The sequence below is a fragment of the Phaseolus vulgaris genome, chromosome 11 (genome assembly GCF_051622355.1).
Source record: "Phaseolus vulgaris cultivar YP4 chromosome 11, ASM5162235v1, whole genome shotgun sequence".
Classification (NCBI taxonomy): Eukaryota; Viridiplantae; Streptophyta; class Magnoliopsida; order Fabales; family Fabaceae; genus Phaseolus; species Phaseolus vulgaris.
In genome coordinates, this window is record NC_143508.1 from 6,221,127 (window position 1) to 6,244,342 (window position 23,216).

Sequence of the window (23,216 nt, forward strand, 5' to 3'; positions counted from 1 at the left end):
GAATTTGTTTTAAGTTATTGGTTTATAAAATTTTTGGTTGAATAATTTGATGACACAAAGCGATTAGGTTTTCTAAAATATATATTACTTGTGAAGTTTATTATTTGTGTAATTATGTCGTCTTTTTTTATTGTTTGAATTAGAGAAATTTGTATGATTAAATTTAATAAAACAAAAATAATGAAATAACATAAAATAATGAACATTCATGTAAATAGTGAGATTGTTTTGATTACATAAATTAAAATGGACTATCTATGGGAAGAGGTGTCATATGGTAGTCTTCTTCTCTATCTTTGTGGTTGTCGTGGAGGCATAAGTTTGGTTTGTTATTGACTATCGTTAGTAGGTTCCGGTTGGTTTTGATCCGGTGGTGGATTATCAAACCCTTATAAAGACATTGATGGTTGATAACAATGTGATGGTGAAAGTGGGCGATATGGTGATGGAGGTGTCATGGTGGAAGTAACAAATATGTTGGATGTCGCAAAAAATATGTTTTCATGTGATGCATAACAAAATGGATGACCCGGATGAAAACAAACAAAATAAGTGCTCTTACCATAAAAATATAGTCACAATATGAATAATTGCTCGTATTGACAATAGTGTGTCATCATTTATAAATAAAATTTTCTACTAAAAAAAATACATTTCGTTTTCTTATATTCTCATTTACCATACTTACATATCATTTAACTAACTCGTACAAATTTACATATAGTAATCTGCCAACAATTACAATTAACATATTATTATAAATATAAATTTTTTCACTCTCTTTAAAATAATATACACACAAAAATATTTTTTTTTAAATTTATAAATATGCAACAATATAAAAAATATTAAAATCTTTCATGCATTAAACTTATTTTCTTTCATTACCAAACTGAAGTTGTATAAATGTAAAATACTGCAAGTAAAATTATGTACAATTATATTATTTTACATTACAGAACTTCAATTAATTAACATAATTTCAATTAATTAACCTAATTAAACAAAAGTGTGTAAATATCACCATTTTGTCGTATACCCATAACTTGTCATTTAAAATTATAATGATTTTAAATTGCAACATTTTCCTACTTTATCCGATTTCCAACAAGTGTGAATAAAATAAATTATGTTGTTTGATTATATTGAGAAACACAAGATAAGACACATGTGAGTTGATAATAAGGGTTGAAAGATAGATTATTGAAGGAATTAATTTTTGGGAGACACAATAATTATGGGAGATTTTATGTATACATGTGATGCCTCCTTATCTTGTGTGCAAATCCTCTGAATAGATGTTATTTGCAAAAATTAAGGCAATATTCTCTCAGACGGAATCCAGACAACCGACGGTTATTTATTTATTTATTTTTTATTTTTTTTGTCTGTTGGGCAGGCAAGGATATACAGTTACAATCTCACATCAACACTGCATTTTTTCAGTCTTTGCCGGTTCAAATAATCTGTTATATATATATATATATATATATATATATATATATATATATATATTAAAGTATATGTTAAAGACAGATAAATTGGATTGGGTTTACTATAAACATATTTTAGTTTAGTGAGTGAACTTAATTATTGTGTCATCTATATAATTTCTATTTCAGAAATATTTATATTTATAATAAAATTATAATAAATAGAATGAAAACATAATTAGTTATTCGTGGGAGTAGGTTGTAATTTAGTGACCGAACCACGTTAAATTCTGTGTTGTTTATTTTTTACAGTTGATTTGTGTTGCTTTCGCGTGTTTTTTCCATCGGTACAGATATAAACCTAATACTTTTTTAAAGATTTTTTTAAGGTTGGGCCATGAATGTTAAGAAAATATGAATATCAGTTATGTTAAAATATGAAATTTCTACTGGATATTGTTATATATTTTTTTTAATAATTTTAAAAGGAATAATCTCTATTATATATTGTAATAGATGAATAGATGGAAAGGTTTATTAATGTTACAGTAAAGAGAATAAAAGAGATGAAAAATATTTGTTATTACATGTTTTTAATGTTACATGATAGTTATCGTGAATCAATAAGTTATTATTGATGTTGAATAACTTGAAAGTTACATTTATTCTGATATTATACCTCTAACCACTTGTTACTTCTTGATAGCATTAATTTACTTTATTAGGTTCAAAGAAATATAGTATATATTCTTTTCTTAACGAGTAACACTTAAAGGTTGTAATATTTTTTTTTTTATCATCACCACATTTACTTTTTTAATGAATCTTATGTTTAATAGTAGACTAATATACTTGGATATTTTCATCACAATGTTCTTAAAAAGAATAAAACACTCACAAGAAGGTCACAAAAAAAAAAACATCACTTATAAAAAAAATCACTTATAAAAGGGAAATATAAGCAACTTATATCAATTTAATATTAACATTTATGTGTATATAAATCATATATCACAAAAAAATATCATCTAACTATCTCTTATACAACATAAAAACATTACTTAAGTGATAATCATCATCTTGTAGGTGATGATCACCATCGCTTGAGTGACAATATGATATTTAAGTGAAAACAACATCGAAAATCTCATTTTGATTTTGGATTTTTTGAGAACTCTTCATTTGAGCAATAATCTTTCAAATGAAATAGATTCATTTTGCTTTGATTTTTATTTGTGCAAAAATTCTCATAAAGAAAAGAGACTTACTCACTTTCACTTTTGATCTAGTGAAAACTTTTAACTTCAACAAAAATACTAAAAAATTCAAAATTCAACAACTAAAAACATTATTTATAACACAATAAAATAAGTTTACAAAATACTAACCAACTCAACTTCAAACAAATTTCTATATATACTTGTTTTCCATATCAAACTATTAAGAAATATTTCTAACTCATTTTGAATGCTCAAAACTCAATTTCAACACCTAACCAAAATAGTTCATACATAAACACCAAATTAATTTCATACTTAGAGATACTTATACACTCCATTTTCAAACACCAACATTCCAAATTAACTTGAAGTGAAGTAATTCAATTAACTTCCCTTATCTTCGATAATGTGTTCATAATAGAAAACAAAAGCCAAACAATTGAGAGAGCAAAATCCTAACTTGCTTCAAAAAACCTCCAATTCACAAACAAAACACATTATTATAAACCTAAACTCTCATAAATAATTCTAACAAGCCTCAAGTAGTAGAAGCTCATGCATACAAAAAAAAATGAGAGAAACTAAATATACGAGAAAAATAAAAACTTACTCATATTATTCTAATTTGTGTTATCTTCTAAACTACATTTTTTATAGGAGAAAAAAAATGTGAAAATACATTACAATCCTAGAAATTAACTAAAGAGATAACTTAAGAACTTTTTGTAAAGAGATGTCGAAGTTTTCTAAATAAACTTGAATACTTGAAATTCTAATTAGTGTGTGTATATAATATTTAAAATTTAAATCCATATTACTTTTTAAAGAATCCCTATTAAATATTAAAAATAAGTTTTACAATTCGATTTATTTAATTTCTGGGATAGTATGCAATGTGGAGCCATATATCATAGTTAGATTAAAATTTTTAAAGCAAACTTCAAATTTGTTCTTTAAATAAAAAATATTAAAGAAAATAATTCACTAAAAAAATGAGTGGGATTTTAAAAATTAATCACCTGTGTTAGGGTGATTATAGTTTTGCCTGCATTGCACGCTGAACGAGTTCCACCATGTGCTTCAGTACCTGAAAATTTATAAAGGAATATTGCGATGCCCATTATTGACCTAATTTTTAAATGGCTGAATTATTATTAATTATATAATAAGAGTTAGCATGGGTCATAGCTCTCTCCCCACTTTCCACGTCCCTCCAAAAATACTTACTCCTGTGGACCCCCTCTTAAGTCAACTTAATCTAATCCTTGATCACTAATCACGGCTTATACAACAAATTAATATGCTAATTAAATTTAAGCGAAAATCTCATTTCTTCATTTCTTATTTAGTATTGATTTATTATAAAACCGACTCTAGGATTAACATTAACTGAAAATAATTATGAAATAGAAATTAATTTTAGAAAAAAAATAATTAATTGTTATAGTGATTAAATTAGAGACTATTTTAAAAATTAAAAAAAATAGTTTCTAAATTAGTTTTTATTATTGTTAAATAGTTTCTAAATTGATATCTAATTAGGTTTTAACTATCAATTATTTAGATTCTAAATTTGATAGCAAAAATTTTGGTCGCTAATTGGATACCAATTTAAAAATCATTTAATAATAATGAAAACTAATTTAAAAAAATAAATTAGTATTTAAAATGATATCTAATTTAGTCACTATAACAACTAATTTTTTTTTTCTAAAGTTAGTTTTTATTTCATGATTTTCTTGTGATGATTCATTTATATATTATAAAAAATATTTATTTTTAAGTTGATGTGAAATTTTTAATACCTTACTTATAAAGTTTTTATTTATAATCGAGGTAAAATATTCACGTGTAAATTTAAAAACATAACAACTTATAATATTTCTATTTTGTAATACCTTAATTCAAAACAACATTTCTTTATCCTAAAACACCTTTTGCCAACAAAATCTTTGACTATATTGAGAGCTAGAAAATTGAAATCAGTTAATAAAGGAAAGACATTGATTCATAATGAATTGTGCAACTCTCTTCCTAACTCTTCTTTGTCCTCTTTCAAGCTCTATGACACATGTTTATACAATATAAAATATTACCTCCTTTTTAATGTTTACCACTTTATGATTATTTAATATTTTTTGTTTTCAATTTAAATTATTAATCACTTTAAAAGTATTATTTTCTTCTTAAATATCAACTACTTGTACTTTTCATTATTTTATTTTATTGTCTACATTTTAGTTTTCTTCTTCCTCCAAAAATTCAATATACTTATAATATGAAGTTGGCTATTTGATTTTTTTTATCTTAAAAAACATATTTCTAAATTTCATATACTCCACCTCTATATATTAAATTAAAAATAAACCATCATGAAAACATCTTAATCATTTATTCTATTATTAAATGAAAAATACATATTTAATTTTTAAGATTTTTTTAATCTAAATTTATCATTACAAAAAAATATTAAATAAAAACTACAAAAAATAACTAGCCACTATATTTACTAACTTAGATACTATTTTTATAAACTAAAAATTATTGATATTTAGAGTAGTTTATTTTATTAATGAAAATTAATTTTTAAATTGATATTTAAAATTAGCCATTCAAATTTTAATTACTAACTAAATCAGATGCTAGAACTACTAATATTAAGATTAATTTAAAATTTACAATAGTTTGTAGTAAAACGTTGATAATATTAAATATTAGATATCAATTTAAAAATTAGTTTATACATTTTTATTAATAATATAAATTATTTTAAATATTCATAATTTTTTAATTTATAAAATAATATTTAATTTAACTAATATAATAGCTAATTATTTGTATCCATAAAATTAATCTTTATTTAATAATTTTTTTATAGTATATATTAGTTTGAATTAACCATGCACTAATTGAGTAAAATATGTTTTCAAAATTTCATTTAAATAAATTATAAGCATGTATTATGATGTCATTTTAAAACAAATTCAATTGATTAACGCAATTTAAGAACACCACAATATAAACACTGCAAAAAATTTGATTTATGCAACACTTGGTATAGTTATATGAATAGTTGTTTAAATTATCTGGTGTCACAATCAATCTGGTATAGTTGTTTAAATTAAATGCATGCACCTTGGTTACTTGTAATTGGAGTGTGCCAAAATTAAAACTAATGAGGTGACATTAGAAAGCCAAGTTTCTTGTTAAACTTGAGAGTATCTATTGGATTTAATATTTTCAACAGTCTTAAACAATATTTTAACCTTTTCATTTCATAAAAAAATAGTTTCTAAGTGAAAAGAACCCTTTTTTTAGTTTCAATGAATTAATAGGAAAAGTCATCTTAAAAAGGTAATAGAAAAAAATTATCTTAAAAGATTAACATAGCAATATTTTATGATAGAAACTGAAAAGTGTACCGAAATACGCTAAGAAAAGTTTAATGATTAAAATTGATTTTTTTATTAATGATTAAATTAAAACTCAATTAATGTTTTTAAAAAAGTAAAGAAGCACTAACTTGTCAAAATTAAAAACTTTAATAATGACTTGTGCTTTACACTCTAGTTAATCATCATGGAACGAATCACACCACAGTTTCTTAAGAATTAAGAATATTATTCTCAATTTTTATTTTATTTTATATAATTAACACAGAAGTATGGTAAAGATAATGGCAGAGACACTAATACGACACGGACACAGATACGAAAATATGTATAATATCTAGAATGTAGGATACGGAAACATACATCTATACATTATATAATTATGAATTATATAAATTGACAATAAAGATTTATGTGTACAAGTATGTTCCAAATTATTTTTTGGAGTAGAAAAATGTTTTTCATGACGGGTTCAAAATGATTTGTTTCTTATTTTTATAATCATAATAAAATTTATACAATAAGTTTGAGTTTTTTAAAAATTAATGTATTTTTTCTTTTTAAAATTGTGTTAGAACCGTACTAGAATTGTCAAAAATTCAAGAAATACTTTTTGAATTGGACAGTTCACGAATACTTGTCCTACAAATGTGATACGAGTGTCAGTGTTACCGATACGTTATTTAAGAGAAGTGTATCAGCTTGATAGATTAGGGCATATATATATATATAAAAAGTATTACTTTATGCAAATTTTGATTAAGCCCAAGATTTAAGACAAACTTTTAAAAAAAAATGCTGGGAGCAAAAAATATTTAAAAAAAAAATTCAAATTAACTTAAAACACTTATTTATATAAGTTATTTCAAAAAATATTTTTAAATTATTTTTAATTCCTTTAAAAACGTGTTGAATTGATACAAAAATTAATTTTCTTAAAATTGAAAAAGAAAAAAGTGGATAATTTTATTGAGGACATAAATGAGAGGTGGAGGAGTCAACTGGGCAAAACTATAGCGCGTGAAGAAAAAGCGTGGCGCACTCGCGGCAGTGGGAATCTAAGTGCGCGTGGTTCTGTTAATTCCGTTTTCATTCATTGGACTCTTTCGATTTTGGTCTCGTGCTTCTCTTTCACCGCATTAGCCACCGCCGTTGCTGTTTGCCACTCTTTTTCTTTTTTTAATTCTTCTCTTTATAATTTTTTTTTTCCATCAAACAGTTTCGTTTTTTATTCCCATCATTTCATTCATATCATTCGCAACGCTTTCTCCTCCTTCCATCGTCACTACTATGTTATGTTGGAAGCTATCTTTGCCTCTGATTTAGATTCGCGTAAAGTTGTTGCTTACATGTGACTTTTGTCACTTATTGCCATCACCTTCTAAATATTCATCGCCTTCAACCCAATCACTTTCTCCTTTTTTTTTTGTTTTTCCGTCTCCAAAGTTCGTTTCTTTGCATTACAGGGTGTCCAACCAAAGCTACCCTCTAATCTCAATGCTTTCTTTGAAGCCCAACACAAGGTGAGACTGAGACTCTTCCTTCAAACTCACCCATCATATTTTTTTAATAATTTTCTTTCATCAAATTTGCACCTTTCTGATTGCTTCTTATGAAACTGCACTCCCCACATGAAGGAAATGCAATTAAAAAAAGCATAGCTTGATGCTGTGGCTTTTTTGTTTTTTAACTTTTTTTTTAAAGTTTTAACTCGTTTTTTTTTTCTGGGTGACCAGTGCAGTGATTCTGGAGGCTTCCAGGAGGATGGAGTAGAAAGTTTCTGATGTTTTGATTTTGTTTTTGGGTATTGATTTGGATGATACTCTCCTTTGAGTTGCTTCAAGGAGAGAGAATTGTTTGGGATGAAAGATGCTGGTGTTGATCTGGGTTTTTGCTGGAAGGAAGAAAAGAAGGTTCTGAATTCTTATATATAGTAGTTGGAGTCAAAACTGAGAGATTGATTAGGGTGGTGTGTGAATCCAAATCCAATGGAGTCACCAACTGTGCAGCCGCAAGCTGCATCGGCAAGCACGCCAAGGAAAAAAATGACAAAACAATTGACAGGTAAAAGGGATGATACCTCTTTGCATTCTGCAGCAAGAGCAGGGAATCTGAGCGTTCTGAAGGACACAGTTAGTGGCACTGAAGGGGGTGAACTGCGTGCGTTGTTGACAAAGCAGAACCATGCTGGAGAAACGGTGCTTTATGTTGCTGCTGAATATGGTTATGTTGATATGGTTAGGGAGATGATTCAATATTATGATCTTGCTGGTGCTGGAATTAAGGCAAGGAATGGTTTTGATGCACTCCACATTGCTGCCAAACAAGGCGATTTAGGTATGTCTTCAATATGACTTTATACGCTTGTTCTTTTGTGGTGTGTGATCTTCGGAGGGAATCTCAATTGTGTTTCTGTTTAGATTCCTTGATTTTTTTGTTAATTTTGTAACCCACCTTGTAATCACTACTCGATAAGTGTAAATTTTGGATACCCTTTTGTTCTACAGTCTAGGACTATTTAAGCCAACCAATAATAATTCTTAGATGTACTAATGCTAAGAATAACTAGTACATCTTTGATGGATTCAAAATCTGAACCGCTTTTTTATTTTAACTTTCTTTTGGTAATGTGAATCAGTTTATTGGATTGCAGTTAGGCCTCTGGGGTAAAATAACGAGTTTTTTCATTGAATCATTGATTGAGACTCTTTGTATCTGTTATCTAATAAGAATTTGAATCTCTCTTCTGCCTGTGAATGTTGGTCACTTGGTTTTTTCTTAGTTTTTTTTATTATTTTTGTACTTTCTTGGTTAACATTTTTCCCTGTTACAGATATTGTGAAGATCCTTATGGAGACTCATTCTGAATTGTCAATGACAGTGGATCTATCCAACACCACAGCCGTGCACACTGCTGCATTACAAGGGCACACTGAGATAGTGAAATTTTTATTGGAAGCAGGTAGTAGTCTGGCAACCATTGCTAGAAGTAATGGGAAAACGGCTTTGCATTCTGCAGCAAGAAATGGACATGTAGAGGTTGTGAAAGCACTTCTGGATAAGGAGCCTGCTGTCGCAACGCGGACTGATAAGAAGGGACAGACAGCACTTCACATGGCTGTGAAGGGACAGAATCTTGCGGTGGTGGAGGAGTTGATAAAAGCTGATCCCTCGACAATAAACATGGTTGATAACAAGGGTAACACGCCATTGCATATAACAACCCGGAAGAGCAGGGCTCAGGTAAATTAAACTATCCCTGTCATAATGAAGCTAATATTTACATAAAAACTTCATATGCAAGGTTATGATGATAAGAAATGTATTGCGATTTAGATCATTCATGTGGATAAATGTGTTATTTTCTTTTCCATGTTGTATCCTGCATTGAGAACAAGAATACCATTTGAGCTGATAGTACTCTATTAGGAATTCATGGTAGTAGCAATCAGCTTGAATGATATTTTCCTGATCACGAAAGTTGTTTCATTGTTGTGTTCTTTTAATTTAAAACGACTCCATAACTGTTACTACAATATGATGACGAAGGAAGTGATAGTCCAGAATATTTAGGTAATCATTTTGGTGACAGTCATTCTGAGTTACACTTTTAATACCTATTGTGCAATTGTTCCTGGGACAGATGAAAGATGAAGCAATAGATTTGGCTATCATTTGGTTGAAATTTACTTTATGATTGCTGTTGTGATATTCACTAGATTGTTCAAGTTCAGATCTTTAGCTAAGACCTAGGTCTCATGGTAGAATTCTTTTGAATATTGGCCCTTAGCTTCTACTTTCTAAAGGTCTCTGCGTTAGCATATCATTTTTAAATTATATCTGTATTTAACATGTTTGGCCATTGAAAAGAATGAAAGAAATACAAGGGAATTTTGAGAACATGATCTTATTTTCATGCTTAGATTTTCGAGTCGAAGGTCTTGATACAGAAAAAAGTTAATTTAATAGTTGTTGTTATTGGATCAATGATAGTGTCTGAACTCTTGATTTCTGTTTGTGCAGATTGTTAAGTTGCTTCTTGGACAGACAGAAACAGATTCCTTGGCAGTTAATAGGGCTGGCGAAACTGCGCTAGACACTGCTGAAAAAACTGGGAACTCTGAAGTTAAAGATATTCTGCTGGAACACGGTGTTCGAAGCGCCAAAGCCTTAAAGGCTCAGCCAACAACAGCCCGTGAGTTGAAACAAACTGTGAGTGACATAAAACATGAAGTTCACTACCAGTTGGAACACACCCGCCAAACTAGACGAGGTGTTCAAGGCATAGCCAAACGTATCAACAAAATGCATGCTGAAGGACTCAACAATGCAATAAACTCCACCACTGTGGTTGCAGTCCTTATTGCCACAGTTGCCTTTGCAGCTATTTTCACAGTCCCTGGCCAATTTGCTGATGATCCAAAAGACATTTCTCCAGGTTCAGGGATGACCATTGGTGAAGCAAACATAGCCCCACAAGCTGCATTTCTCATTTTCTTTGTTTTCGATTCCATTGCCCTCTTCATTTCTCTGGCTGTGGTGGTGGTGCAAACCTCGGTTGTGATCATAGAAAGCAAGGCAAAGAAGCAGATGATGGCCATCATTAACAAGCTGATGTGGTTGGCTTGTGTGCTTATTTCTGTGGCCTTCTTGGCACTGACATTTGTAGTAGTGGGGAAGGATCAGAAGTGGCTAGCAATTGGAGTCACTATCATAGGGACAACTATAATGGCCACAACTTTGGGCACCATGTGTTACTGGGTTATTAGGCATCGCATTGAGGCCTCAAATTTAAGAAGCATTCGGAAATCCTCAATGGGAAGCAGGTCAAGGTCTTTTTCAGTATCAGTTATGTCAGATTCTGAGCTACTAAACAATGACCGCAAGATACTTTATGCCATATAGAATCACTAATAAAGCTTTGGTTGCACTTTCATTCACTCTCTTCTTTCCTGGGCCTCATGGATTTATATCCAACTTCACTCAGTATCATCACACTTCCTTGATGTTTTCCCCACCTCTTGTTGCATCAGAAATCACTAAAAATTTCACTTTACTTCTAGATAATGATTCCACTACAAATTTTCATGATTAATCAGCTTTTTAACAAAAGTAAGTTCCAGACAATATTTGGTCAAACAATCAATCTCCTTAAGTTTATTACCCAATATAAAAATCATGTAAAATTTTCAGTACATACATAACACGTTTGCTTTTCCAAAAAAGTACAGTCTCAGTGTCCCACTATAAAAAGGATAAAAAGAAAACATAATTTTTCTTTCCATTCATTGAACCAAGCGAGACAGTTTTCTAGTATCTTTGGTACAATGAAGTTGCAACAAAAAAATAAATGAGAAAACGACAAAATGCAGAAAAGAGCTGTCCCAATAATTGTCACAGTGGACATTTGTGTTTAATTTTTTCTGCTATCCGACAAAATGTATAAAGACATCTAAAAGACTAAAACATGGTCGATCAGTGAATTCAAGTAAGAGGTTTGTTTTTATTGGGCCTAATGTATGTTTTGGAATGTGAAGTTCATATTTGCAGGACTGAATGAATGGCCTGATGAGGACTGTGTTTGGTACTTTGTAGGTTGAATCAGTGTTGTATTTTTGTTTCAGTTAAATCCTTTTTCAATGTTTGTGCTGACAAAAAGAGAATTAACAGCAAAAAGTAAAGTGGTGTATTTTTGTTTCTCTTCTTCACCAGTTTCTTCTTCTATCCTCTGCATGCAACAAAAATACACTTTACTTTTTGTTATTAATTCTCAGCGCAAACATTGAAAAAGGATTTAACTGAAACTGCCATTTTTTAGATTTTCAGAAGTGAGTACAAGATATATGCTCTAATAGTACAAAAATAAATTTGTATTGTAATTTAATTATAAATTATCAGTGTATAAAGTTTTTTTAACTTTTAGAATAATTATCTTAAAATTTATATCAATGATTATTTTTAATTAATTAATTAAATGTCTATATTTTCTATATAGTTAATATGGAATCATTAGACTCTTAATAATTATATATTGTTAGTGTAAAATTTTGGATTTAGGATAATAATTATTAAAGCCAATAAACTTACCAACATGATAGGTTTTTATTAATTTATTTAATTTTATTTTTTATGCTAAATAAGTTTTATAAATAAATAAAAAATGTCAAAAAAATTATAAAGTTGTTTTTTACTAATTCGTAGCTTTTTTGGACCTAGTCTGTCCATCAACTTAAAGCCCATGGGCCCTTCTATTTAGAAACTTACAGACCCAGAATGATCCCACAACCTCAGCTTCACTAATTCCGTAATAATGCAACACTTTTTAAGTGAAAAAAAATTATTAACCAATTGAAAATATTATAAATTTTTTTTTTATAAGTTATGTAAAAAAAAACCATTTTCAATCATTTTACTGTTATTATTTGTCAATAATATCAAAATGTTTGCACATTTATGAGAATTTTTTATTAAAAATGTTTTTCTTATTTATACACAATTATGACATATAGTGTGTTGTCATTATTATTTAATGTTGTTTATGTGAAATTAACAAAATAGAACCAATTAAATATTTTTTTAAAAAATTATGATAATTTTTAAAAAAAATTATTAATCCAAAATTACTATTAGGACAAAAAGATAATTATATATATAATAAACAACTTTGTCTGTTCACCAATAATTATATTAAAAAACAAGAATGGATAGATCTTTGTAAAAAAGCTAAATACATTTGTTCTTCTTAATTTTAGTTTTGATTCCGTAAACATTTGGTTCCATTTTTTTTACAATTTAAAATTTCTAAAAAGTAGCTTCTAGTATAACCCCTAAATTAAAACGTTGAGAAAGATGACTTATAGGGTTACTCGACCAAATTACAAGTAAAAAAAAGTACAAAATTGTTAATAAATTATAAATATTAAAAGTATAGAAAATAAAGTCTTACATTTTGAGTAAACAATCATGGATTCATAATATTAAAAGATTTTGTATTTTAATTTAATATTATAACTTTTTTGACTTATACTAATTATCTCAAAAATCAAATTACTAATTTTTTTATACAATAAAAAATATAAAAACCAAGCGAAAATCTTTATATATTTATTTCAATATTTTCCCTAAACAGACCACTATTTTAATTGTTAATTGTTAATTGTGTACAATATTATAAATATTTATGCTGTTTTTATTTATATTTAAATTTTCACTTTAACAACATATAAACTATATAAAACTTGAAATTTAATTGAAGAACGAATTGATATAATTTAAAAAAAAATTATTATACATATAAATTAAATTTTATATTTTAAACCTATACAATAACCAATAGCACTAGGAAACTATTTTGTTCCTTGATAGAAATTATTTCTTCAACAAAAGGGTGTAACTGAACACAATTCACACTTTCAGTCATCACTACAAAATACAGACAATAACATTTCAGTGATCTTTCAAAGGGCGAAAGAGAATCGCATTCGGAGTGTCTGAAGATCGAACCATGGACGACGAACTGCTCGAGCTGCAGCGACAATTCGAGTTCGCGCAGCAAGCCAAGTCGAGCATTCGATTATCGGAGCGAAACGTTGTCGAATTGGTCCAAAAATTGCAGCAACTCCAAATCATCGATTTCGAACTTCTCCACACTGTCTCCGGCAAAGAATACATCACTCTAGTACGCTCTCTCTGCTTCTTCGTTTACCGATTCGGTTTCATCGCTCGCAATTTTCATTTTCAATGGATTAAGTAACCGATTATCCATTATATTTCCTTGCTTCCGTTCACAAAGTTGTGCTTATGCTTAATCTTAATCAAACGTTTATTAAAGAGATTGCGCATGTTGTTAGGATCAACTGAGGAATGAGATGGTGGAGGAGGTGAAGAGATTAGGGCGGGTTTCTTTGATCGATCTGGCTGACGCTACTGGAGTTGACTTGTACTACGTGGAGAAGCAGGCGCAGAGCGTTGTAACGGCACACCAAGAACTCATGTTGACACAGGGAGAAATCATGTCTGGCTCTTACTGGGACTCAATCGCGGAAGAGATTAACGAGAGGCTTCAGGAGTGTAGTCAGATTGCGCTGACGGAAATCGCGGCGCAGTTGAACGTCGGTTTGGACTTGGTTGCCTCCGTGTTGGAGCCGCGCCTTGGAACGATTGTGAGTTTGTGTGTGTTGGTTTGAATGTGCTTGGTTGAATTGCAAGGAGTGTGGAATTGTGTTTTGATGAGTGCTGGATTTTAAAAATAGGTGAAAGGAAGGCTTGAAGGTGGCCAGCTGTATACTCCTGCCTATGTGGCTCGTGTTGGTGCCATGGTTCGGGGCGCTGTGCGGGGCACCACTGTTCCGACCAATTTGACTGTGGTATGGAGTTCGTTGCAGCAGTTGCTGCAAGAAATTGACGGAACCAGCGGCTTGGCTGTTGAAGGATCTTTCTTCCAGTCATTGTTTAACGGACTTGTGAAGGAAGGGGAAGTTCTAGGGTCACTTCGTGCAGGAGTACATTGGACACCAGCTGTAAGTGGCATGTTCTGAAATCCTCTGTATATTGCTAGAGTGATACGTGGATTGTGGTTCTCATATTTGTTCTGGGCCTGTGGAGTGGATCACCTCTGGTTTCATGCCCACTGAATGCTTAATTGACAGTAATTGGGAGGATTTTTGTATTCTTTTGATGTAATTATATTTCCAGTTCGTCAATTGATAAAGAATGACATTGAACACTGAAATCACGAACAATGCAGCAATACACTTAGTGCTCTGCAGACAAAACTCTGCTACAGAGAGTGCTCTCTGTTCACAAACTGCAAATAACAGCGCCCCCCTCCCCCTCCTCCTAATTACACAATCTACATTCAAATACCTGCTATTGTGTCAATTCAATTTTTGTATGTGTGCCTGCTATTGTGTCAATTTAATTTTGTATGTATACCTGCTATTGTGTAGTTTCTGATACAGAATCAATTGTTCTCTAAGCACATATCGTAATAATTAACTACCTTCAACCCATTAATAGATGCTTCCCTAACTAGGATCTTAGTTTGCATCAATAATTCTCTGATGGTCTGACCATTAATGACATGGGTTGAAGTAAACTTCTATAGCTTTTATGCCATGGTGAAATAAACTTAGTTCCTAGATCTTTTAGAAAGTATTTGTTATGACTTCCACTACTTTTGTCACACAACAGGTATTTGCCGTTGCTCAAAGGGAGTTTGTGGAGTCATTCTTTTCTCAGGTATGGACTGTCACTTCTTTGATCTTTCCCTTTAGTTGAAGCTACCAAAATTTTTGCCTATTTCTAGAATATGATCCGTTGATCAGAGCTATATAAACTTTCTTTACAAGTTCCCTAGATTGGATTTGTATAATGTAATGACTTACTTCTACCCATTTATTCTTTTATATTGTACTTTTACCTGTATATTCTTTGTAAATTGCATTTGTAACCTTCTCATTCTCTTCTGGTAAAAAAAATTCTGAACTTCTGCATTCATTTTATGCCATCTTTTTTTGTATTCTATAGAATTCTTTTATCACCTATGAGGCGCTGCACAAACTTGGAATTCCCCAGCCAATTCAATTTTTGCAGGTAGCTAATTTGTTCCTATGTTGATTTTTTTCCAAATGATAGCTATTAGGGTCATAGATATTTGTGAAATAAATACTTTGAACTACTTGTTTCCCTAGCTTAGTTAATGAAGCCTAAGTTTGCGCAATCCAATTTAGTCCAGATACCCTGAAGGCAAACCTTTAGTTACAACATTTGTTCACCCATCTGTGATTGAGATGCTAGATGCTGCAACTGAGGACGCTATCGACCGTGGTAGCTGGTAAGTGCTTGATAATTTCTTTCCACTATCCCCACTTTATGTCTTCATTGGGCAGAACTGGATAACTCCATATGTTTCTAGCAAGTTATATTTACTCTTTGGAACACAATTATTTCAAAGCATTGTATTCTAAAATAGCAATGTTGCAGGAGTGATTCTCTTTCCTTATTACCTTCATCTTTTACACCTCAAGATGCTTCTAGAATGTTGTCCTTCTGTCAATCTGTGCAAAATGCTCTTAAGGTAATACTAAACTATATTGTAGATTTATGCTCAGTACTGTTGATTCATGTGTTGATAAACTTCAATTTCTTTGCAGTCTAACAAAGCACACATTTTTGGGGATTTTTATGTGTTGAGCAGCAGTTTTATAAAGGTTTGTTCTGGCATTTGATATAGTATTGTAGATGTCAACTTAATTATTTAATTTTACAAACCACGATGCCTATTTAGTTGTTCAAACACGCCCTACTACTAGTGTGCAGTTTGAAGATTGGTTTAACAGATTAAATATTGCAATGAGAGTTTAGATGCTAGTTGTTTGTTATGTAATTTGCTTACAACAGGTTCAGCACTGCTATGAATAAACAGTTCATCAAATTACAACTACAAAAAGTGTCATATGCTATCAATTAGCCTACAAAAAGTGTTTATATAAACTGCCTGCATTGTCATATGCTGTTCAGAACTGACTTAGATGATAGGTTATATGTACTACCCTTTCTTTAATGACCATATGTATGACCCTTTTGGGCTTTATTTTCCTTTCTGTGATTAATTTCCTTTACAATATGCAGATTTTGTTTTGTATCTTCTCCTTTCTTGCTTAAGAACTGAGAATCAAGTGTAGAAGTTACTGTTGATAAAAATATCTATCTGCAACTACTTTTTATTGTTGGTTTCCTAATCCCTGTATGTTTCTCTCCATCATCTACTAGGACATCTGTGATCGTGTTGTGAAAGAGTTGGAGATATTAGGTGTTTCAAGGTCTGTTGGCACTACGATGCCTGGTGATGTTAAAGTACCCAATGAAGCTAAAGTAGGGCGTGAGTTGAGCAGGTTGAATGAGTCCAATGAGATGGCAAGTGATGGTGGTGCCAACAGGCAAGCTGATAAGGGATCAAAGAAGAAAAAGGGGAAAGCCACAGGGAATGCAGTAGTAAATATATCTGAAAGTGGTGCAGATAACCAGGAACAGACATTAACAAAATCTAAGAGAGGCCAGAAAAAAGGTAAGGATACATCTGCACAAACGGCTGATTCGAAGACAGGTTCTAGGAAAGAATTGCTTAAAATAAAAGAGGAAGATCTCAGTCCCTCAGAAGAATGGATCATGCAGAAAATTACAGCATTGGTTTCTGATTTTGAAGAACAAGGTCTGTTGACTTAGCTATCAATTTTGTTCTTTCTCACATATATATTTTACCCATTGTTCTTAAATGTAGTGATATAAATTGATAGGTATAGATGATCCTGAAATAATTCTCAGGCCTTTGGCTAACCAATTAAGGCCTACAATAATCAGTTCTTGGATGGAGAAAAAGAAGTCACTGCTTACAAACAATGCAGACAGAATAAAACGTTTGCTTGATAATCTGCAGAAGAAACTTGATGAGGTTTGACTGCTAAAATTTCTTTTTTGTTTTTTGTTTTTACTGCTTCCACTATTGTCTTGTCACTCTTCTAGACATGTAAAATTAAAATTAGTATGTACAATTCTCAATGTTGATTGTTTTCTTTTTTGGCAGTCTTTCTTAAACATGCAGCTGTATGAAAAAGCCTTAGAGTTGTTTGAAGATGATCAATCAACTTCTGTAAGTTTGATTCAGTTATTTGGAATTTTGTGCTGTCATTGATGACCAAAATAAGTTAATTCTTATTTGATGGCCAGGTTGTTTTGCATAGGCATTTACTAAGAACAGTAGCAGCTCCTATGGTGGATTTGCTTCTTCGTAACCTGGTATTATATCCAACCCTTTGTTAATGTTTCATGAGGTTTAATAAGATCTAAATCTTACTCTGGATTATCATCTGCAGGATGAGCACAACAAATTAAAGAATGGACTAGATGTGCAGGAAGCTCCAAATTCTGAATTTGTTTCACTCAGTCCTGCAGACAGAACTGCAATTGTAAGAACAAGGCTCTAAATAGTATTTGGCAATATTATATGCATCACATTTCTTTTTTTTAGCGAACAAATTTTGTATCAGTCTCATATTTTTGTTGAAGATCACTATTTTGAAGGAGCACATAGAATGACATCATCTTTTATTTATTATTTTCTTTTGCAGTCTAAGAGTTTTCCAGGAGCTCTTGCAAACAAGGCTCTTTCTGTTGTTGAATCATTGGAAGGAAAGGTTAGCATTTTTATTCCGAAACACTTCTCATTTTAAGGTTTTTTGTATAGGTTTAACTGACTTTTCAGTTCTCAACAAAGACTGCTTGTTGGCTGGAATTGGGTCTATTTGGAAAAATATAAAATTTTCTGTGAGAAGAATAAGAAGAAAATGAAGAAATTAACTTGTCCATAACCTAAAATTAGCTTATGCACAAGTTAGAATAAGAAATTTAGAAAAACTGTATGAGAAAGTTTTTACAAATTAACTCATGCATGAACTAAATCTTAGCATATAGAGAAACTAATTTCAATTATTCCTCTTATTTTTCTTCTCTTTTAAAATTAGCTTATAGAGGGAAGCTTGTCCAATCAGGCATATTGTTTTGTATTATTTCATAAAAGTATAACTCATATTTGAATATTCAATACAACAGAGTATGGAGACATTCATGGCTGCGTTTAGAATGGTTACAGAAGAGAGGTAATGAGTCTATATTTGTCTGTAGAACTTTATCATTGATTTTACGTCCAGCTCTTCTGTCCTGATGTGAACCCTAATACATAGTTTGATCACTAATTTTTCCAGTGGGCTGCCTTTGAAAAAGCTTGACAAGAAACTAGAAAGAACACTCTTACATTCATATCGTAAGGTATATGTTTACATTTATTAAAAAATTTACTAGAATTTAGTGAGGCTAGATTCTTATTCAAATATTGTTGATGCTGGTTATGGCATTAACACGGAATGGTTCAAAGAGAATTTGAGAAGAAATATATGATATTATCTGTGCACTAAATCAAAGTGTGAAAGAGGTATTTATAGTACAGCTGTCACAGTGGCATAGTGACATCGAGTTAACTACCCACTAATTTACCTGAGAGTCAGGCAAAGAACTGCTCTCTTATACAATTCTCCACCCCTAGCCCACAAACTCAAGGTGGATGAGACTTAGAATAAGGCTAATGTATCTTGAGTTTGTCTTAAGATGCTTCAGCCTTACTCTGAGCTGGGATGTGCTGAACAGCCAGTTGCTTGGCAGGAAAATGACAAAGAACAGGTCAATCTTTTTGAGCTTAGTGAGTATGGAGAATCGGGTTTTGATCAAGTGAGATAACACTCTTTTGTCGCAGTAGACAATAGTTGAAAAGGACACTCCAAGCATAGGTAGTAATGTTTCAAGCCACAATTTCTGCTGTCACTTGGACAAGGCTGCGATGTGGCTACCACTTAATGCTTACTGGACGGGACCACCGGCCCAAAGTTTTAGTGCAAACATTAAAGGTTTACACCTTGTTGTATAATATAATTTGGTGATATATCTAGTCAACTTGGAATTTCTAACACACCTCCCATATTGAGAACTACAGATCTCGAGCATGAATAGATATTTATAGAAGGTCCACTAATGACCCAATAGTGGGTAGGACCTTGTAAAATAAAATTTGTATTCGCTTATATACTTTAACTTAGTCATTTCTCTAATCAGTGTGGGTCTGAGAACAATTACAATGATTCTTACAATGATTCAATCCTAATTATTAAATGAATAAAAATCCTAAGTTAACTCCTAAAATTGCTCCTAATTTTATTTTGCCATACGTACATGTATGCTATCCACCCCTATATTATGAATTCGAGTTCTCACTCTTAGAGAGACATTCTCTTCTCTTCCTCATTCACTCATTTAGCTTCTTTTATAATTGTTTATTCCTTTCAAATATTATTTCTTAAAGTTGTTTATTTTCAATTTGATTAAAATTTTAAAATTTGCATCTTTATACTTGATATCAAATTGGTGATAACTTCTTTAGATCAAACCATGAGTTTAATGTTTGTTATAATCTTTGTTAATCTTAATTTTAGTTTAATTTTTAAAATATAAATTGACACACCATATCAATTGGGATATGTATTCATTTACATAATTTATTTTCAAAGTTTTCTAGCGAATTTTAAATTCTTATGTATTTAATATTTCCTGTCTAATAAAATAAAATATTCTTTGTTAATAGTGAAATAATCCATTGGTCATTTTAATTTCTTTTACTCGTAAATAGTTTTTCTCTGATTTAAACATACATGTGCAATGGATGAGAAATTTGCTAGCTGCCACTACGAACATCTAAGATATTCCAACAAGAAAACATTAAGTCAGTTGCAATTTATAGTTAACTGATCCTTTCTGGTTTAGTTTATCCTTATAATTAATTGTTATTTCAACATGATTTGCTATTCTTTCAGTTAATTTCCCTTATATTAGATATATTTTTTTATACTTCTTAATTGAAAGTCTCCCTAATATTAGTTAGTGAAGCAATTCCACATAAAACTCAGTCAATTTTGCAGCGATACCCTACAATTTGGTTGTTCTTAAACTGTGTGCCTTCTATCATTGTTATTAAACAGGAATTGACATCTCAAGTTTCTGCTGAAACTGACCCTGTATCACTTCTAGCAAAAGTTGTTTCTTTACTTTATATCCAGGTAACTAAAGCTTTTTTTTTCGTTCCCACCTTCCTTTGTCTATTAATAAACATGAATACCTGTATGAATAGGTTTACCACAAAGCTCTTCAAGCTCCTGGAAGGGCCATTTCCGTTGCCATTTCTCATTTAAGGGTATGTTCTTTCTGTCAATTGATTTAGTTGTGCATCAAATCTCAACTACTAAGTGATATAAAATCAAATATATGTCAGGCGGTTGCACAAATCAGACTAAAGATAATAATGATAAATGGGCGCCAACCTAGGAATTAGTTTTTTTTTATACTACTTCCAGTAAATAATAATTTTCTATTTCTTGGTTCCTGTGAAAGCACTGGCGACACTTTGATCCTTAAAAAGCGGGACACTTCAATCCTAAGCGTTCCATAAAAATAATATTTAGGTACTGTTTATTGATTTTTTTTCTTCAGGGACTAATTTGGGTTGAATTAACTCTTTCAAGACTCGATGATTGACTGTCTACTCTGTTTTGGGGGGTCGGGGGGCTAGCTTTATTATTTTTTTCATAATTGTGACCTCATGGTCTACCAGCTGCTGCAGTGTGACATCCCAGTTTAACTTTCTTCTAGGTTTGGTCGAGGAATAGGAATAGGTTCAAATTTGATACAGTATTAACGTTAAGTAGTAAATGTTATAACATTTTTTACACATTTTTGTTAAAAATAATTTGCAACACCTGTGTTGCTTAACACCACATACAATTAATGTTGTAGGCACATTTAGCTTTGACAATAATGTGGAATGAGAGAACCAAAAAAAGAAAAGGAATCCTCAAGATTCTAATAAAAACAATGGTTACTTGTAATTGAAAAACACTCAAATAATATATTTTTATTTACTCACTATCTAAAGCTGAATAGCCTAGGACACCCTAAAGGGCTAAAGGAGTGTTCAAAAGTGATGAGGGGAAGTAATCTAAATAAACCCTACTTATTTCCATTCTGCATACAGTTAGTTTGTGAGGTTGACTGCAACCCAGTCCTTGTAATTGTAACTAACAATTTTTCGGAACTTCTCCATCTTTTAACTAACAATTTAATATGTATTAATTGTCAGGACAAGGTAGACGAGTCGGCATGCAAGATTTTAACTGATTATCAAACTGCCACAGTCACTCTTTTGACACTATTGGCAGCTTCACCCGGTGACGTGAGTAACTACTAATCGTGCATTCTTTTCACATTCATGTCATATCAAGTTTCATTTATGTCTCTCGTTGAAGTAAAAAATTAAAGTAGTTCTATTTTTCGAAATGGTATTTTATTGCTTATGCTATCAAGTTAATTTTTCTTCTGCTGCTGATTTTTTTAATAGCTAGATTATAAAGCTCTATACATACTCTTTTATAAGATTATAAAAAAGATGTAGCAGCTGAAAACACTTTATTCAGTTTTTTTATTTATTAATTAAAAACTTATCCATAATGCAAATAATCATTGAAAGCAATATTTGAAGGACGACTTTCTCATTTTTTAGGGTGTTTGGTCTAATTTTTTTAAAAGAAATGATCACTTGTTTTTATTAATTTCTGTAGTTTTTGAAAGAACAATTGATTGTTTTCTTAAGAATAATTGATCATTTTCTTAAAAAAAATGTTTCCAAACATGCATTATTTAGATTATTTTGAATAATTGGAATAATGCAAATTGTTCATTACTTTTTTTCTTATAATTTTCTATAGGACGAGGATTGTGCATCTGATAGGATTTTGAGTAAAAGGGAGCTTCTAGAGAGCCAAATGCAGGACCTCAAAAGCTTGGTTTTGAGCACGACCCAAACTTCATAATAGTTTTTAAGCCGTATTGACTACTGAGTCAAGTTTTATCCTTATGATGCACTGATTGTAGTGACCATCTGCAAAAATCTGATACGCTGCAATTTTCTAAAGTAGACAGTGCTTGGAAATTAGATTATTGTGGATATTCATTTTACTCTAATTCACATTTGCAGGAAAACTCAAACAAATATATTGTAACTTTTTTATAACTCAAAAGGTATACTGGTTTTCAGAAGTTGTGTAGACTAAACCAATTTGCAAAATGACATTTAATCATTTCATTATTAATAATTACATAAATTTGTGTCAGTTATTTGAAATTTAAAGCAATGGCATGTTAGTTTTTTAATTAACTCAACTTGTGTAACAATTCTTTAATTTCCCACCTGCATTCGTTTTTTATTTTATTTTGAACCGATTAATTTTGCTTTGCGACATTATTTGCCGTATTTCAACTAACCATATTCGATCATTTCTAATATTATATTTTCGTTTACTCAATTTTCATAGAAATTTAAAAACTAAATGCTAATGAACAATAATTACAATCGAAGCGTCTTTAACATGAAAATAATAAAATCCATTTCAGGAAATGACATAATTTGAAAGGATCTCAATACGGATTATATAACTCGGAAAACCGATTTTTATTCCTTTTGAATTTCATATTTGAGAATGAGGGGGCGGGAATATTAGATGGTACGCAAGGGTAAT

At 30.7% G+C, this 23,216-nt stretch overlaps 2 protein-coding genes across 4 annotated transcripts; both read left to right on the forward strand.

Moving 5' to 3' along the window:
* Window positions 1-7,035: 7,035 nt before the first annotated feature.
* On the forward strand, window positions 7,036-10,981 carry LOC137818394 (ankyrin repeat-containing protein At5g02620). 2 transcript variants are annotated; one of them, XM_068621805.2, is made up of 4 exons: window positions 7,036-7,568; window positions 7,782-8,382; window positions 8,879-9,288; window positions 10,069-10,981. In XM_068621805.2, the coding sequence occupies exons 2-4, from the start codon at window positions 8,034-8,036 to the stop codon at window positions 10,948-10,950; spliced, it is 1,641 nt and encodes a 546-aa protein (XP_068477906.2). In that variant the 5' UTR covers window positions 7,036-7,568; window positions 7,782-8,033; the 3' UTR covers window positions 10,951-10,981. The 2 variants fall into 2 exon arrangements, with proteins under 2 accessions (XP_068477906.2, XP_090153461.1); XM_090297335.1 differs by having other exon boundaries at window positions 7,269-7,568; window positions 7,787-8,382.
* A 2,386-nt stretch (window positions 10,982-13,367) lies between these two features.
* LOC137815721 (E3 UFM1-protein ligase-like protein) lies at window positions 13,368-22,752 on the forward strand. 2 transcript variants are annotated; one of them, XM_090297097.1, is made up of 20 exons: window positions 13,368-13,723; window positions 13,896-14,207; window positions 14,298-14,564; window positions 15,238-15,285; window positions 15,574-15,639; window positions 15,782-15,880; window positions 16,030-16,123; window positions 16,200-16,256; window positions 16,819-17,257; window positions 17,343-17,497; window positions 17,630-17,695; window positions 17,773-17,841; window positions 17,919-18,011; window positions 18,174-18,239; window positions 18,655-18,701; window positions 18,807-18,870; window positions 20,628-20,705; window positions 20,777-20,839; window positions 21,782-21,874; window positions 22,407-22,752. In XM_090297097.1, exons 5-20 carry the CDS (start codon window positions 15,590-15,592, stop codon window positions 22,509-22,511), a joined length of 1,638 nt encoding a protein of 545 aa, XP_090153223.1. In that variant the 5' UTR covers window positions 13,368-13,723; window positions 13,896-14,207; window positions 14,298-14,564; window positions 15,238-15,285; window positions 15,574-15,589; the 3' UTR covers window positions 22,512-22,752. The 2 variants fall into 2 exon arrangements, with proteins under 2 accessions (XP_090153223.1, XP_068474959.1); XM_068618858.2 differs by having other exon boundaries at window positions 13,370-13,723; window positions 15,777-15,880.
* Window positions 22,753-23,216: the final 464 nt, after the last annotated feature.

Excerpts from the sequence above, each read along its gene's own strand:
- LOC137818394 (XM_068621805.2), top strand. The coding sequence starts at position 8,034 with ATGGAGTCACCAACTGTGCAGCCGCAAGCTGCATCGGCAAGCACGCCA. Across the intron at positions 8,383-8,878 it reads TGCCAAACAAGGCGATTTAG|ATATTGTGAAGATCCTTATG; the intron begins GTATGTCTTCAA and ends TCCCTGTTACAG. Across the intron at positions 9,289-10,068 it reads CCCGGAAGAGCAGGGCTCAG|ATTGTTAAGTTGCTTCTTGG; the intron begins GTAAATTAAACT and ends CTGTTTGTGCAG.
- LOC137815721 (XM_068618858.2), top strand. The coding sequence starts at position 13,550 with ATGGACGACGAACTGCTCGAGCTGCAGCGACAATTCGAGTTCGCGCAG. Across the intron at positions 15,640-15,776 it reads AGCCAATTCAATTTTTGCAG|TCCAGATACCCTGAAGGCAA; the intron begins GTAGCTAATTTG and ends AATCCAATTTAG. Across the intron at positions 17,258-17,342 it reads TTCTGATTTTGAAGAACAAG|GTATAGATGATCCTGAAATA; the intron begins GTCTGTTGACTT and ends ATAAATTGATAG.